Here is a 16180-nt window from a genome sequence, read left to right as displayed (position 1 = left end):
TGTGTTACACCGTTGATGATTGTTTTTTATTTTTATTTTTTTACAAATTCAGTGGTCTAATCTACAAACCTATCTTGCGAAGAATAATAGACTTACATCGAGATATCCTTTTATTCCTTATTCTGATTTGGGTTTGGTTCGCATTTTCTGGCATTTCAACTATAAAAGAATCCAATCCCTGCAACGGATTGTTCATGAAATCACTATCATCATCCCGATGTTCATTTATATACTGTCATTGGATATCTTTTCCTTATTGGGCATAGACACTTGTTATCTTATGGAGTCTACCCGGGTTGGGACCTCAGGCACAAATCTCCTAGTTCCATGGAGAGAAATCTCTCATGTTCTGGAGGGGCGACCTATTCCATGGAGAGATTTATCTACTATTCTGGAGGGGAGCCCTATTCCATGGAGCGAAACATCTCATGTTCTGGAGGGGCGGCCTATTCTGGGCGACATGAATGGGAAGCCATAAGCTCCCCTTTTTATTTGGCGTCGGTTGTCCACGTCGCAGGGGAAAATAGAGGACCGCCTCATCGTTGATAATTTTCCCTCCTTATTAGACTTTTAATGTATATTGAATATTAGATATATGGAGGGTCATAGAGCTCGCCTATGTTAGGAATATACAGGAAGAATTGGACCAAACACCTGACGCTTTATGCCCCCAAAAAGTATTTCTTATTACGAGGAAAAGAAAGTTGAACTTTAACGTCCATCATTTAATCCCTATCCCTCTTGTTAATTTGAGATTATTCCATTTCTACCCCTTCAGATAGGTAACTTATGTTTCTCATTCACAAACCCTTCTTTCTTTATGTTGTTCACTCTCGATTTGGTTTTACTATTGGTTTATTTTATCACTAAAAGTGGAGAAGGAAAGTCAGTACCGAAAGCTTGGCAATCCTTAGTAAATTGGAAGGACATTTTTAGGGTAATAGTTGAATATTCTAACTATTTTTAAATGATCTATCAAATTTGTTAATTATGAGTCATCATCAATTTTTAAGCAACCAAATAATAGTGTATTTAAACCAATTTTTAATGTCTATATAAAATTGTCATTTATCAGCATATGTAATGCTAAAATTAATAAAACCATTTATTCATTTACAATTATTTTGTGAAATTTTTTGTGACGATATTCTTTTTCTCTCTTCTTATTGTTCAAATATCATTTATCAATTCCAAAATACGTGTATAAATTATGTGTTTGGTTTCACTTCTAGATGTCTTAGAAATGTTTTTCAAGTGTTAAAACAATTCTAACTTTATAAAATTATTATGTTTGTCATTTTTTGGAGAAATAAATTTGGAAGCTAAAAGCAAACTACTACATGTAGCTTTTGATTCTAACACACAAGTTCTTGATTCAATTAACGATTACATGAATAAATCTAAAGACAAATCACTTTAGGTTATGCATTAGATTCAACAATATTTTAACTTTTAAATATAATGAATTTACTTTTTAAAGTTAAAATATTGTTGAACTACTCCTGATTTTCCAATGCAATATTTTTATTTATATTCTCTCAACTAATGTCCTAAAAACACTCTTTTGCATTTTCCAATCACTTTATCTACAACTTATTTTTAATCAAAATCATTTTTAGAGAATGAATTAACTTAAAATGAATTCTTTTAAAAAGCATATATATTAAAACAAAATCACTTTATCACTTTAGGAAATTTTGCAATTGGTTTATTCATTTGATGTGGGGTAGGGTTTCACAGCCCTCAGAAGCCCGTCGTCTCTCTTTATCACGACAAGCATCATCACTCGTTGTTGTTTGGTTGAGTGATGTTGTCTCCCTCTACTGGTCAAACATCACACTTTCCTTCTACTTTCATCGACTTGGTCTTTTCTTATCATATTTTGCTTCCTTATTTTTTTCAACTTTTTTTAATCTTCTTACTCTTTTTTCTTACCACTTTCCTTGAAACTCAGTTTAGTAGCTTATGTTTGATTTTGCTATCATGGGTATGCTTTGATTTCCATAAAGATTCAACTTTTGCCTTTTATTTTTCATGGGTTAGTTATTATCCTAAATTCAATAATGACCTCGTGCACTTTACTACTACTTTACTTCAATTATTAAGATTCCTTGGAACTCTTTCGTTTTCTTCATCCATGTTTAAAGCTTCACCAAACACGCGCTGAAATGTTTCAAAATTGAACTTCACAGTTTTGATAAAGTCTTCATTTGGTTCTGTTGTACTTCTCCATAGAAGCAACAATTGTTTCTTCTTATAATAATCATCGTCGTCCTCATCATCACCATCATCATAATAGGTAATTGGTTTATTTCTGTCTTCTACTTTTTTTTTTTTTTTTTTGTATAAGCTATAAGCTGTTTTCATAAGCTATCTTGGAGAAGTTATGTGATAGGATTCATGACAAAAAAAGGCTCAAATTAATGAGAAATAATGAGCTGGCAAGTTAGTTAAGTTAGTTAGAGAGTGGAGGGGAAATACACGGTAGAGCGAGTATAAGAGATTAAGAGGTGTGTGAGAAGGAAAGAAGGCGATTATTGAGTATCGTTTTGTATTAGAACTTGAGGTTGGGTAAAGGGAGGATTCTATCTTCCTTTGAGCTTTGAGGAGCTTTGTTATGGGATTATAGGGATTCAATCTTTTAAATAGTTTTTTAAAATCGTTAATACCACTTTTCTCTTCTCTCTTAAATCTTGCTTTCTATCAATATGAAAATAAGCTGAAAACAACTTATGAACAATGTCATAAGTTGTTTTCATAAGTTCTCCCAAACAGTCTCGCAAAACTTGTGTGAGTAGATAAGCTCAAGTAAGTCAATTCAAATAGACCCTAAGAATGTATGCTATATTTTAGGTGTAAATTTAAAACGGTACAATTTGAAATTTTTACATGGAATTTAGATTTAAGCAACGATGATACTGTAGTTCTACTCTATTAGCTGGTGGAGCATCCCATGTAAATCTTTCCTTCTTTTTATATGGCATGTTAGTTAGTAGTTAATTTGTTAGGGGGAGTGGGAATATGTTAGCAGCAGGGATTAAACCATGGACCTCCATCCATCTTAATACTCTTTTTCTTTTTTAATTAGTGCATTTTACTTTCCACATAGTGTTAATGATCTTATTGATGTGTTACCGTTGATGGTCTTGTGCATATGTCACTTGATCTGTGAGAAATTGTAGGGTCTGTTTGGGATGGGAATTTTGGAGGGGAAGGAAGGTTATGGAGTACTAGGTCTATATTACAAGCAATATATATTTGAGATTTTAAAAAAATTGAAAAAATACCATGATATATGACCATATAACAATTCAATCACACTTCATTCATTATTAGAAACATTTCATAGCTTGCTTAATTTTAAAAAAAAAAAAAAAAAAATCCTCACCTCCCCTCCCAAACCGACCCTTAAGCTTACTTTCATTTGTTACCATTAATCATCATCTGCATTTGCCTGTTCTACTATTTTGAGGTAAGCTTCATTCTTTTGGCATATAGCTGTGAATTTACATCCCAAAGTTCAATTTGTATTTTGGAACCATAAGTTAACATGAGCTTGATTTTATGCAAGAAGTGCATTAACTGACTTAATATTATTTCCCTTTCTCATTTGCAGCAAAGGACACTCCCTTGAATGGGAACTGATAGTTGTAAAGTGGTAGAGACATTACCAGATCCCCGCTCTTTTAAGGTACATAAAATAATTGAACTGAACTATAGTGTAGCGAATTTTTTTTTACATTGTACTTTCAATCCCTGTTGTATTTATTGGACTGTTTACCTTTTGGGGATTTGTTTGACCTAGAAAAAAAATCAGATGACTTTGTAACTTGAATGATTCTTTTAGAATATGTTTTTGTTATTTGTAACTTCACTTGGATATTGGAACTAAGCATTTCATTGATTGTAATTCATGTTAAAGGTACATCGTAGACTCTGCACAGAACTCAAGAAATTAGTTGATAGGGTGTTAAGGATCTTTCCACAGATAGAGGAAGCGCGCCCTCGGTCCTCATCAGGAATACCGGCTCTGGTTTTGCTTACCAGTACAGTTGATAAAGCCAAACAACTTCTGCAAAATTGCTCTGATTCTAGTGTACTTTATCTGGTGTGTAGTTCTTTTTATTATTTCAGCTGGGAAAATCTATATAAACTTTCTTAATCGGCGTCTATAATATCTTGTCAACTCAGAAATGGGACCACCATTCATTTTTCACGAAAGCTCCTGAATTTTTTAGGGTATCTGATGATGTTCTATCATACATAGCTATATAAACTTTACAAAGAGTTGGATACAAGTTTATAACGTTTAGAAAAATATTGATCAACTAAAGTTAATGTATAATGTTACTTACAGGCAATAACAGGGGAGTCAATTCTCTCAAAATGCCAAAAGTCAAGAAAGTCATTAGAGAAAAGCTTAGTCCAGATTCAAGATATAGTTCCTGTTATGTTGGCTGCAGAGGTTAGCCAAGTTAATACCATACTTATTTTATGAACAATCCATTTAATGCAGAAGATTCTATTACCTTGTTCAGTGATGTGGATATCTTTTTCAAAAAAACGGGGGAAGGGAAAATTATTATTAATTAAAGTGACATTAATGCTCATTTTTCAATGTCTTTGAGGGTATTTGAACGCTTCCTTTTAAGGCTACAAGGCCAAACTCTTACCACTAAGCTTACACCTCATTGACTCGGTAATTTGAATAGTTGCATGTCTCTATAGGATTGTTTGTATTGTATGTGTGTGTGTGTGTATTCATAACATCTGATCTCTCTGTTACTATATATATCCATTTGGACCCCACTTAGTGGGATAAGACTTGGTTGTTGTTGTATATATCCATTTGGAGCTTCATTTTAATGCTTTTGTTGTCATTGCAATGTCTCCTGCAGATTTCTCGAATAGTTGATGATCTTAGGCGTGTCACCTTTGTCCTGGATTCTGCTGAAGAAGAGGCTGGGAGGGTTATGAGAGAATTGCTCCAACAAGGTCCTTCAACCGCAGATAACGATTCAAAGGAAAACTCAGACGTAAAATCTCTTCAGTTTGCAGCGGCAAGACTTAATATCACATCCGCAACAAGCATCGTAATAGAGAGAAGATCTATTAAGAAGTTACTACAAAAACTTGGACAAAATGAGGAAACCAAAAAGGTGATCTTGAAAAATCTGTTGTATCTTCTAATAAAGTATGGAAACTTATTAAACACGGGAGAACAAGAGGAGGTTTATTCTCATCGTGAAGAACCATCGGCGAATGAGAACTCCAGTCATGATTCTTTACGCACCGATAGTGTGAATTCTGAGCCGTATTCAAACCACGATCAGTATGGAATTCGTGCCAGCGAGTTGATTAGAGTCACACCTCCGGAGGAATATGCGTGCCCGATATCTTTAAGGTTGATGTATGATCCTGTTGTCATTGCTTCAGGAGAAACATACGAGCGGATGTGGATACAAAAATGGTTTGATGAGGGTAATGTTATATGCCCGAAAACTAAAAAGAAACTGCTGCATTTGGCGATGACTCCTAACGTTGCTTTAAAGGAATTAATATCAAAATGGTGCAAAACTAATGACGTCTCCATTCCTAATCCAAGTAGGCAAGCGGAAGACATTCGCTCATGGGAAGCTTCAGTCACTTCCATTAGGAGTTTCGGAAGTTCCATGAATGGTTTGAATGTGCCAATGGATCTTAGTAACGTATCATTTGGATCAGTAGATAACAGTTATAATTCAGATTCCTCACTTGTGAAGGCTAGTCGTGGCTTAAATTCGATGTTGATCAAAACTAGAAACAGTTCTCGCGGGCATCAATCTCGTTCGCAGATACATGGCTCATATCTGGCGTCCTTGTCTGAACTTCATGAGCGTCAATGGGATTCACAGTGCCAAGTAGTCAAAGATATGAAAATAGATTTCAAATGCAATTCCGAAGCTTTTAACTCTGTGTCACCGGATAATTTCATTGACCCAGTTACGAGATTTCTGAGCACTGCATATGATAAGCATGACACAAAAGCTCTGCGAAGTGGATGTCAATTACTGTTGGAATTTACAAAGTACTGCAGGTACAATTTCTTTTGCCTTTGCAATTTGGTACTTGATACATTGTTAGGTAATTTGGTACATATTATTATATGAAGCGTATGTTTGGTTCTACGGTAGCAAAAATTAATTTTGATTGAATTGATTTTAGCTAAAAAGCGAGTTTAAGGCATAATGATTATGTTTACGTGAAAGTGAGTTGAACAATAAATTTGAATGTAAGAAAACAAGTTTGGAGGCAAAGGATACAAATCCTAGCTTTAGGTTAAAATCAATACTAGAAGCAAAACCAATTCTAGTTAGGAGCCCTCAAACACACCAAAATTAGTTTCAAGTCTTCAGAATCACTTATGGCCCTCCCAAAAGTGAATCCAGACATGCACTTAGCCTGTGTTTGGTATCACGGTACAAAGATAATTCCCGCGTCCCTATGTAAGTTTACTGTGACTTTTACGAAAGTGGAATTTGTAGAGGTTGGTGAACGTACGTTCTGGACAGGACGTGGGAACAAACCATCCATAAGTTGTGACAAAGTAGATCAACAATTGTCCTTTCAAAACAATATTCCTTGGGCCTAGAATAAAAAGGAAAACTTGATATGCTAAACATTTCTTCAATGTTGAAAACTCTATCTCCGTCCATCGAAGATATGTTACGATTATAATTTCTTCCAATTTCAATGCACGAAAAAAAATTCCTTTCCAATTTCAAAATACTTTTATGCTCTGCCTGTGCATCTGCTTTTGATATTGGGTTTTGGAATGACTTGTTTATGTTCTTCGTGCAGAAATGGTGTGACAAACTTAAGTGAAGATACATGCAGTGTGTTGGCAAGTCTGCTAGAGACTGAAGCGATTGGAGAAGCTCTTGCTATACTGGAAGAATTGTCGAACCATTGGTCCGATAAAGCGAACATTGCAGCTTCCAATGCACTGACTTCTATTTTAAAGATCCTTGATTCTGGTAACCAAGAGTACCAACGGAAAGCTATTAGAATAATGTGCAATTTTTCATCCAATTCTGAATTTTGTTCGTATATCGTGTCTCTCGGGTGCATCCCAAAATTACTACCATTTTTCGAAGATAAGTCCCTTTCAAGAGACTGTATATGCATATTGAAAAACCTTTGTGATACTAAAGATGGTAGGGTATCTGTTGTTGAAACTAAGGGATGCATGTCTTGTGTTGTTGAAATACTTGGGTCCAGCACAGACGAAGAAAAGGAATTTGCACTGGCGATTGTACTCTCTTTGTGCTCTCAACGCGTGGAATATTGTGAGTTGGTTATGGAGGAGGGTATTATACCGTATCTTGTCAATATCTCCAATATGGGAAACGATGGCACAAAGGTGTATGCGTTGGAACTGCTCCGACTTTTAAGGGATGTCGAGAGCGAAGGTTGCTTTGAGCAGAATCTCGACAAATCTAGAGATTCCAACTATCAATATGAAGAAAAGAAATCGTCAAAGAAATCCACATTTTTGAACAAGCTATCACGGTTCGGAAAATCAAGTTCAATTTCATCAAAAAACAAGAGATAAAACTGAGCTCTCCTTATTATAAGGGACATTCCGGATTGGTGGATGCAAACATGATTATTAGATAGTCTTACTATTTGTGATTGGATATAGGATATATGTTTCTTGCAGTTTAGTCTAATCTTGCATCACTTATTATGAGATCAAAATATTCTTTCATAAGTTGTTTGCTGGGTAATTTTGGACCGTAACTTCTGGCTGTATGATATGATGTGTAGTTTTGTTGTATGATATAATGTATATATAGTTATTTTGACATGCCAAAGCCAAACAAGGGTTAGAGAAGGTAGTTGGCAAGTTCTCCCTTTCCTCCCCTTCTCTCAAGAATGAAGATGCTAGAGGGAGGGATGATTGGTTTCTTGTGATTTGGTGAATGGTGATCATAGATTATAGCTGTAGAAATAGCCTTAGGTTAGGCACTGAGCTGATTTTTCCATTATTATTGTATATATGACTATATGTTGAATAATATCTTCTATACTTTTTACTGCTCACATACCTCAGACAAAAAATATCTGCTTTTTACTCTAGCTGCATTCATTTCTCTTAAAAATATCTACTGAAAAGTTGTGAAAATAAGAAGATAAAATACGTTTGAATTTTAAAATAATAGACCCATGTTCATATTGTTGATTCTCTTGAATAAATTGCGTCATTCACAATGTTGTTTGAATTCAACTTGAATATCACCACTTGATATCTAACAAGTCTTGAATATTCGTCCAAGGCCTAAAATTCTGCTCATTGACAATAACAAGTTTTTATACTATGTTAATATTCATTTCTCTTGCTAAGTCTTCTATAAAAAAAAAAAATGGCAAATATGTCGGAAAATTAATAAAGCGAATCAATTTCAAAGATTAAAATTATTCATTATGTATCTCAAACCAACATTGTTATACAATAGTTTGAACCAAATATGTCTCCCAAGTGTAGTTCAAATTCAATTACCAACTAGACATTATGTGTAGAGTAGGTTCGAACTCTGAATTCCCCACTTATTCACATGTAATGTGTCTAAATCTAGCCATCAAACTATTTGGTGAAAATAAATAAATAATCATCTTGTGAATAAATTGTTAGAATTGATTGATTATGAAATTTCAATAAATATTTCCTTAACACAAAAAGTAGAAGTAGAATATTAATATAAAAAATATAAGACTGGTGCTAGTCACACCAAAAAAAAAAACAAGTTACATCCCAGAATGACTAATATACCCTTTAACTAAAATAAAAATTTCAAATTAACTAAGTTTACATTAACGTAAATTGAATATAAGTAAACTTAATTTACATTAACCTAAATTGAACATAAGTAAACTTAATTTACATTAACCTAGATTGAACGTAAGTAAACTGAATTTACAAACTTAATTTACATTAACCTAGATCGAACATAAGTAAACTTAATTTACACTAACCTAAATTTGTGGATGAAAGGGGATAAGGGTTCAGAATAATCATAAAAAATGGATTTTTAAAAATTTACATGAAGATGACAATTTTGGTATTATTGTAAAATTTTAAATAAATTTAGGTGTAATTGTTTTTTTTTTTGGTGTGACTAGCGCAGTCAAAATATAATTGATATTGAAGCAAATAACGGTAATATTTTGAATAATCAGAATTTGAAATAGTATGAATTGGTTAGTGAAAGGGTGAAGTAGTGAATTGAAAGAATGAGTTTAGAAATGGCAGCGGAATCATCAGAAGGTGAAGAAGAAGGAAAGCTAAGCGGAGGTAACCAAGTTTTGATTGTAGATGAAGACCTCCGTGAATTAGGGAAAAAAGCCGCCTGGAGTGTTAGCTCCTGCAAAACCGGCAACGGCGTTTCTTCTCTTCGCGACGATAATCTCGAAACCTATTGGCAGTTACTTAACTTTTACTCTCTTATTCATTTCTTTTCACAATTCCGCTACTCAATTCATTCAATTTTTATTATTTTTTGTTTTCAGATCTGATGGTGCTCAACCTCATTTTGTTAACATTCAATTCCAAAAGAAAGTTCGATTACAAGTAAGCAAGTAACTATATGCTCTACCAATTTTATTATTAATATCAAATTTGATTTTTATTTTTTTTTTAATTGAGAATTTGGTTTGTTTTACTAGTTAGTTGTGCTCTATGTGGATTTTAAGCTTGATGAGAGTTATACACCCAGTAAGATTTCCATTCGTGCAGGGGACGGTTTTCACAACCTTAAGGTCTGTTTTCAATTTCTTTTGTTAAAATCATATCATATGACACTGATAATAATTTCATGAAATGGAACGATTGAATTGAATGTTACCACATGTACCGGTATTATGTGTGTTTGTAGCTTTGTGCTAGTTTTATTTATATTGGTTTGATTGGTGATCAATTTGATTATACTGACTGAATTTGTGAATTTTATTTTTTAGGAGATTAAAGCTGTGGAACTTGTGAAACCAACTGGTTGGCTTTATCTCTCATTATCTGGACTTGATCCTCGGTAAGCATTTTTCGATTATGTTTTCGGTTTGGTACTCAATGTCAAATGTTGTTTGTTATCTCCTTAATCCTTACTATGTCAAATGCTAGCAATTTTCCGCACATTGAACTAACCTGCAAGTCATTCTGTGATCCCAATATAGACTTCTAAAGTGAGCTAATGTAATCTGATAACTGATCTTTTATAGCAGTGATTGATTTCGTGTTTTTTGATGCAGAAGTTTTGCTAATATGTCTTTTAATTCTTGCTCCATGTCTCGTGTCCTTAGATTTACTAGTTTGAAGATGTGTTTAGTAATGATCTCTTCTAAAGTGAGTGTAAACTGAGTAATATCAATTTTTGATAAATCAATCAACCATTGATTTTCTGTAAGAAAAAATCATTCATTGATTTCATATGCCGGTGCATAACAAATCATGTGGGCGTTTAGATATATGCCGTTCATTTTCTCACTTTAGAGGAACCAAACCCAATAAATAAACAGTTCCATTTTCAGTTTTAGACCATTGGACTGAGCTTCTTGTTTCTTTTTTACCATGTAATATAACTAGAAGATTTATTTCTCTCTTGATAGCATCTTACGATTGCCTTTCATCACTAATTGCAGTGAAACTTTTGTCAACACTTTTATGTTGCAAATTGCGGTTTTATCAAACCATCTCAATGGAAGGGATACTCATGTGCGGCAGATCAAAGTTTATGGGCCAAGACCGTATGTCTCCATATACTTTTTAACCAATTTCTTAGATATACAGTTACAATATTTCAGCTTTCTAAAACATACCTTGTTGCAGGAACCCCATTCCGCAGCAACCATTTCAATTTACTTCAACAGAATTCATCACCTACTCTACGATAAGATGACGTTTTATGAAGGAGTTAATCAAGCCAGTCTAGTGTTAAATTGGAGAAGACTGCTCACTGATTGATTATATCATGCAGAGATTCTAAACCAAACCACTAGCCATTCAGATGGTAAAAATATATCTCACTGATACCAATGTCAAAACATGTCATCAGGAAATGTGGCTGTCAGTGTACCGCTTGCTGGTACTTATAGTTTGGTTAGATTTGCAAGTGGGTTTATAATAGGATTAGATATGGCCCTTTGTTTCTTGCTTATTTATAGTTTGTTTAGATCTGCAAGTGGTTTATAATAGGATTAGTTATGGGATCTGCATTCTCTGAGGCATCCTATTTTTATTATTTCAGAACAAAAAGATATGTGGATATCATTTGAATTTCTTTGCAATATTCAACCTGCTATCTTTTTTCCTTTACTCATGCAGCAATTTTTTTCCTGACAACAAGTCTATATCTAGGTAATGCATTTTAAGTAATAACTCATCAAATGAATTTTAGAAGTTATTTTGATACTAATCTTGAGTTTTAATTAAAATTATCTCCAAAAACATAAACACTGATCATACAAGAGTGTTGCTATCTAGTTTCATCATTCTTAGCTTTTCTGGGCCTTTTTACATGTAAGCTCTTCCCAAAGTGCAAACTCTAGAATTTTAACCATTATGAGTCAGATTTGTGTCATTTTTTATTGTGATCAATCGCTCAAGTTTAGAAGAATTTGACAGGTCGAGTTGGTACTCTGCAGAGGAAATTTTATTTGCTTGCAACCTTGTAAATTAAAGCTTATATGCTTGCTTTGGAGCCAACCACGTTCATTAACATTCACCTTGTAGTTGTGCCAAAGCACGAAGAGATTTTTCTGATAAATCTCAAGTTGAAGCTTGAAAGGGAACATACTATATATTGATGATGAATTAAACTGTTTGTTTTGCAGTTAATGTCCTGATTTTACATTTAAATGATTAATCTTTTTAAACTACTGGTTGAAGAGTTGAACTGAATAATGAATTGGTGAATGAATTAGCACATGGCTAAACCAACGTATCACCTATGGATTTTATTCAATTTTCTTGATTATGATAGTAGTAAATAATGTCATGTCGCTATTATAAGAAAAAATAAGTAATATTAATACAATAATTAAAAAAATCAATTAAGTGAAATTAAACTTTTGAGATTTCATATGAAAGCAAGTTAAAATTTACTAAAAAATCGTTGATAAGCATCAGAGTTCAAAAAAGAGAAAAGAATCCAAAATTAAAATAAAACAAAACTTCAAAAAATTGGAAAGAAAACAAAAAATTAAACTTTTTTCTTCTGGGTTTCGAAGAAAACGACTGAGGTAGGCGTGATGAGGAGGAAGATGAACGGGAGGGTAAAAGAAAGATAGATGATGTTACTCTTTTATCTAATAAATTTGAACCTTCATGTTACTTTTAATAAATCCATAGGCATATTTTCCTATAGGCATATTTTAAGTAGTACACTGGTGAAGGGCTTAATTACACCCTCACCGCCGTAGACTGAAAAAAATAAAAAGAAATAAAAAAATCCATGTTAGGGGTGGGGTGCCCTTTTCCTATAAGCATTTTTTGTCTAGGGTCCCGATGATTCTTCACCATTAATTTGTGAAAGCTAAAATTGGTAAGCAAGTGGATGCACAGTTACACACAAATCAAACGTGAAAACAGCACATAGTCTCACTTCATAATATATCATTGGGTGGTTGTGCCTTTGACTAGAAAGTCTAGAACTTTAGTAATCACTAATCGGACATATAGTGATGACTTTTTCTAAACCGGACCCACACCCCAAAATTTTAAAAACATAAAAACACGAAAATTGGTGTGGTGTTCATGAAAAATTATTAAAACTATTATCCTACTCAAAACGCACACTATTATTCATAATATTTATTTGGATGTGTGGTACAAGACGGCATAAATTGACCCAAACCTAACGAGGTGGGTACCCATTAATCCTAATGAGATTGATAAGTTTCAGTCATTCAGAGGTTATGCCAACTAAACACAAACCAATGATTCAATTGTTAATCACCCACTAAGAGATCACTCAAATAATGAAAGATATTTAGCTATAGCGTAAAGAATGTATGGTGTGCATGTAGTTAACCTGTAATTATATCTAGCTCTTGCTAAAAGAATTGTATAACATTAAAATCATCAGCAATAAACATTAACAACTTACAACAATTCAGTATTTAAGCTTGATCAAAAGCTTCATCAGTGAGGAATACTAGAAAATATGTACTATATATTATTATAAAATACACTAAACATAATTTAATTTTAGTTGCTGGACTATGAAACAACATACAGAATAAATTCCAGAATCGATACAACTTATACATGGGGAGAATACAATGATTGCACAGCTGAGATTTTCACCTGCATGCCGAAGTGCTCGGTGCTTGACGAACCGAGCTGATAAGCCTAGCATTTTAATATGCAACAAATCAGCAGGTGATGATCACAGATGTAGTAACACGGCTCTCATTCACAAGCGGGTTTGGTATCAAAGCTTGTCAAGCAGATGGCGAAGGCTTGGAAGGCAGAGAGTGGGTAAGAGTAGTCCATGGTGAATATATCTTTCCCAATCTTTCCAAACTGTAAGATCACCCTTTCTTGCTCAGCAGGAGAAACATTATGAGACGGATCAACAGAAGCTACAAGTTGAAAGTTCTTAACAGATGCCACTGTAACACGACCCATGAAGTTTAGGCACCAGCACTGGAGCTGCTCGTGCCATCTAGGAGACTTGTTTTTTAGTACCAAGGAGTCCATCGAGCCTTGGCTCGGTTCAGGTAGCTCTGATAGGCAGCCAGAGTACGAATCTGTCATTGGACTTTTTTCTTTCAGTGCTGGTGAGGGGGGGAAAGGTTCACTGAATATTTGAGGTAATGATGTTGGGGTTGGGGCGTTTCCCCCTTCCTGAATAGCTGAGATAGGTATAGAGTTCATGATGCAGTGCACTCTTCTTGGCCCTCTAGTCCAGAGGGCATTTAGCTCATAGGAAATGGCGCCCACAAGATTGTTACATGCTGGAACTCTTGGTGACACCTGCTTAGAATTAAGTCTCGCACTTGGTCGACGATTTGGTTGAACTGCAGCGTCATGTGGAGGTTGGTTGTCATATATAGCAAACTTGGTGCCCCAAAAATTAGACCTGCCAAATGCATTAAAATAATGTTGTTGAGATTACAAGGGGTAGGATGAAAAGCTGATATAAGGGAAATCAATGTTTCTATTGACCAAAACTTGCCTCAGTTTACCAACATATTTGTTGCTGGCTCGAGAAAAATCGTCTGTGCCCAAGGATATGACGAAGTCGGTGCCTGTGGCCCTTCTTATCTTTCTGGCGGCTAATAACAACTTATTACTCTCATGCTCCGCTATACAGTTACGACAAAACCAAAAAAAAAAAATTAAATGCAGAGATCATAAAATACAAAAAAGAAAAAATGTCGGTGTTGACAATGAACCACAATCTGAATTGCAATAAATAAATAAATAAATAAAAAAGCTCATGAACTTAGAGCAATTTGAAATTCAACATTCATAGTCAGGAATGCTAACTTGAGTAACTTAAAGATGATAACTTACATGGCACCAAACCTAAGTACAACACGAAGGTAGAAGTTTCTCTGTTCCTCCTAATAAAGCACTGGATCGGATAATCACGAGGACCGGGCTATTCATACACATAAGGAAAGAGAACATAAGAAGCATAAAAAACGGGCTATTCATACACATAAGGAAATAGAACATAAGAAGCATAAAAAAACCTAAGGGCCAAGAATCATTTGGATTATACTAAAAAAGGGTGAAGAATTTATTACTTGTTTCAATGAAATAGGAAATGTGATCCTTCCGCATTGCTGGGGAGTCTTGATAATCTCCTTAGTAACGGACCTCCATGATTTACATACCGAAGCACAAAAAACAACAACAGCACGAGCAGGCCAAGATGTCTCACTCTCTTCAACCCTACGGATTATGTCCAAAAGCAATTCAGGAGGTAGACTCGCCCATTGTCCTTGTTGAATAGGTTCAATTGGAGTTACATCCGGAGCAACATGCGACTTTGACCGACATAGCCAATTCTTGGTGTCGGAACCCCGTTTTGATATGCTACCTATTCCATTTTTCATCCCCTTGAGTTCGCGGACTATACTTTTGAATGACATGTTTCCAAACCTTACAAACTGCACCAATCCAAAGAAAAACTTCTAGCTTGATGATCCTAACAAAAACACAAAGGCAAAGACTTATAATAAGTTGATAACCAAACAAATATAACCATTTAGCTCCTTATAACAAATGCATTGCATGTAGACAATGTTCTAAATTCAATGCATTCAAAACATCACAAACAAAAATTATCTAGCATCAAGTCAACAACTAGAAACAAGCCGGCCCGAAATTGGATCCGAATCCTCTAAATTGAGCAACTCACTTCAAAGTTTAGAGCTTGAAGTGATTATTTAATATTTATTCATCAAAATTCAATCTTTGATTTGGTTACTAAGTCAAATCCCTTAAAATTCAACGACAATTAAAATGATAAGTAATGAATATAATCAAGGTTTATAATGGTCAAGGTAATACCTACAAAATTAAGATGCTGCAATAAAACTAAAAAACTTATGTTCTAATTAACTTCACATGCTTAAAAAAAATCAATCACATTTTGCCATCTAAAACTGACATAAAAATAAAACAAAAACAACACGAAACAATAGATCTAAGAAAGAAAGAAAAAAAACGTGAAATTTTCATAAAAAAACAGAAATTGGACAAAAGGGCTAACCTGAATGAAGAAAAAATGGATCAAGAGCAACAATCACACTATAGAATACGGATCTAAAAAGAAAAAACAAAATCGGAGAAACACGAGCACGAGCAAGAAGAAGAAGAAGGTGAGAGAGAGAGAGAGAGAGTTATTTGAATTTATGGCGAAAGTAAGAAGAACGAGAAGTGGCCATCGTTTACTTCTTCACCGCCACCGCGATTCTGGAGAATCGCGTTTGGGATTAAGCTTTTTCATTATCATGTAGTAGCATTTTTATTTATGAATAATGAATGAAACTTTATTTTGTTTATTTATTATGTTTGTGAAAGTGAAATGTGATCTGCTTTTGAACTCAACGTGGCCGTCGTGTCAGTGTTTCTGATTTTCTTCTTATTGAGTTAACCATTCGATTCATTGTATTCTCTCTCTTTAATCAT

At 34.2% G+C, this 16180-nt stretch overlaps 3 protein-coding genes across 4 annotated transcripts; 2 read left to right on the top strand and 1 right to left on the bottom strand.

Moving 5' to 3' along the window:
* Positions 1-1723: 1723 nt before the first annotated feature.
* On the top strand, positions 1724-8085 carry LOC25501637 (U-box domain-containing protein 5). 2 transcript variants are annotated; one of them, XM_024772700.2, is made up of 7 exons: positions 1725-2299; positions 3617-3691; positions 3923-4108; positions 4358-4465; positions 4899-5280; positions 5317-6076; positions 6841-8085. In XM_024772700.2, exons 2-7 carry the CDS (start codon positions 3635-3637, stop codon positions 7592-7594), a joined length of 2247 nt encoding a protein of 748 aa, XP_024628468.2. In that variant the 5' UTR covers positions 1725-2299; positions 3617-3634; the 3' UTR covers positions 7595-8085. The 2 variants fall into 2 exon arrangements, with proteins under 2 accessions (XP_039684753.1, XP_024628468.2); XM_039828819.1 differs by having other exon boundaries at positions 1724-2299; positions 4899-6076.
* Positions 8086-9206: 1121 nt separating this feature from the next.
* LOC25501636 (anaphase-promoting complex subunit 10) lies at positions 9207-11346 on the top strand. The gene is made up of 6 exons (XM_013590947.3): positions 9207-9464; positions 9550-9610; positions 9706-9798; positions 9997-10067; positions 10675-10779; positions 10862-11346. The coding sequence occupies exons 1-6, from the start codon at positions 9274-9276 to the stop codon at positions 10929-10931; spliced, it is 591 nt and encodes a 196-aa protein (XP_013446401.1). The 5' UTR covers positions 9207-9273; the 3' UTR covers positions 10932-11346.
* A 1754-nt stretch (positions 11347-13100) lies between these two features.
* LOC25501635 (tubby-like F-box protein 2) lies at positions 13101-16068 on the bottom strand. Its single transcript, XM_024772693.2, has 5 exons — positions 15762-16068; positions 14791-15194; positions 14555-14642; positions 14214-14343; positions 13101-14117 (listed from the first exon to the last, which is right to left on the bottom strand). The coding sequence occupies exons 2-5, from the start codon at positions 15136-15138 to the stop codon at positions 13445-13447; spliced, it is 1239 nt and encodes a 412-aa protein (XP_024628461.1). The 5' UTR covers positions 15139-15194; positions 15762-16068; the 3' UTR covers positions 13101-13444.
* Positions 16069-16180: the final 112 nt, after the last annotated feature.

This window comes from Medicago truncatula, chromosome 8 (genome assembly GCF_003473485.1).
Source record: "Medicago truncatula cultivar Jemalong A17 chromosome 8, MtrunA17r5.0-ANR, whole genome shotgun sequence".
In the NCBI taxonomy this organism is placed as follows: domain Eukaryota; kingdom Viridiplantae; phylum Streptophyta; class Magnoliopsida; order Fabales; family Fabaceae; genus Medicago; species Medicago truncatula.
Note: the sequence above shows the minus strand (reverse complement) of the source record. Positions and strands in the feature narration are given on the sequence as shown.

Bases quoted from the DNA above. Each gene is read 5' to 3' on its own strand.
- LOC25501637 (XM_039828819.1), top strand. From the start codon at position 3,635: ATGGGAACTGATAGTTGTAAAGTGGTAGAGACATTACCAGATCCCCGC. The intron at 4,109-4,357 runs GTGTGTAGTTCT...TGTTACTTACAG, and splicing joins ATTCTAGTGTACTTTATCTG to GCAATAACAGGGGAGTCAAT. The intron at 6,077-6,840 runs GTACAATTTCTT...TTCTTCGTGCAG, and splicing joins GAATTTACAAAGTACTGCAG to AAATGGTGTGACAAACTTAA.
- LOC25501636 (XM_013590947.3), top strand. From the start codon at position 9,274: ATGAGTTTAGAAATGGCAGCGGAATCATCAGAAGGTGAAGAAGAAGGA. The intron at 9,465-9,549 runs GTTACTTAACTT...TTTTGTTTTCAG, and splicing joins AATCTCGAAACCTATTGGCA to ATCTGATGGTGCTCAACCTC. The intron at 9,799-9,996 runs GTCTGTTTTCAA...TTTATTTTTTAG, and splicing joins ACGGTTTTCACAACCTTAAG to GAGATTAAAGCTGTGGAACT.
- LOC25501635 (XM_024772693.2), bottom strand. From the start codon at position 15,138: ATGTCATTCAAAAGTATAGTCCGCGAACTCAAGGGGATGAAAAATGGA. The intron at 14,643-14,790 runs GTAATAAATTCT...GTGTATGAATAG, and splicing joins TTCCTATTTCATTGAAACAA to CCCGGTCCTCGTGATTATCC. The intron at 14,344-14,554 runs GTAAGTTATCAT...GTAACTGTATAG, and splicing joins GTACTTAGGTTTGGTGCCAT to CGGAGCATGAGAGTAATAAG.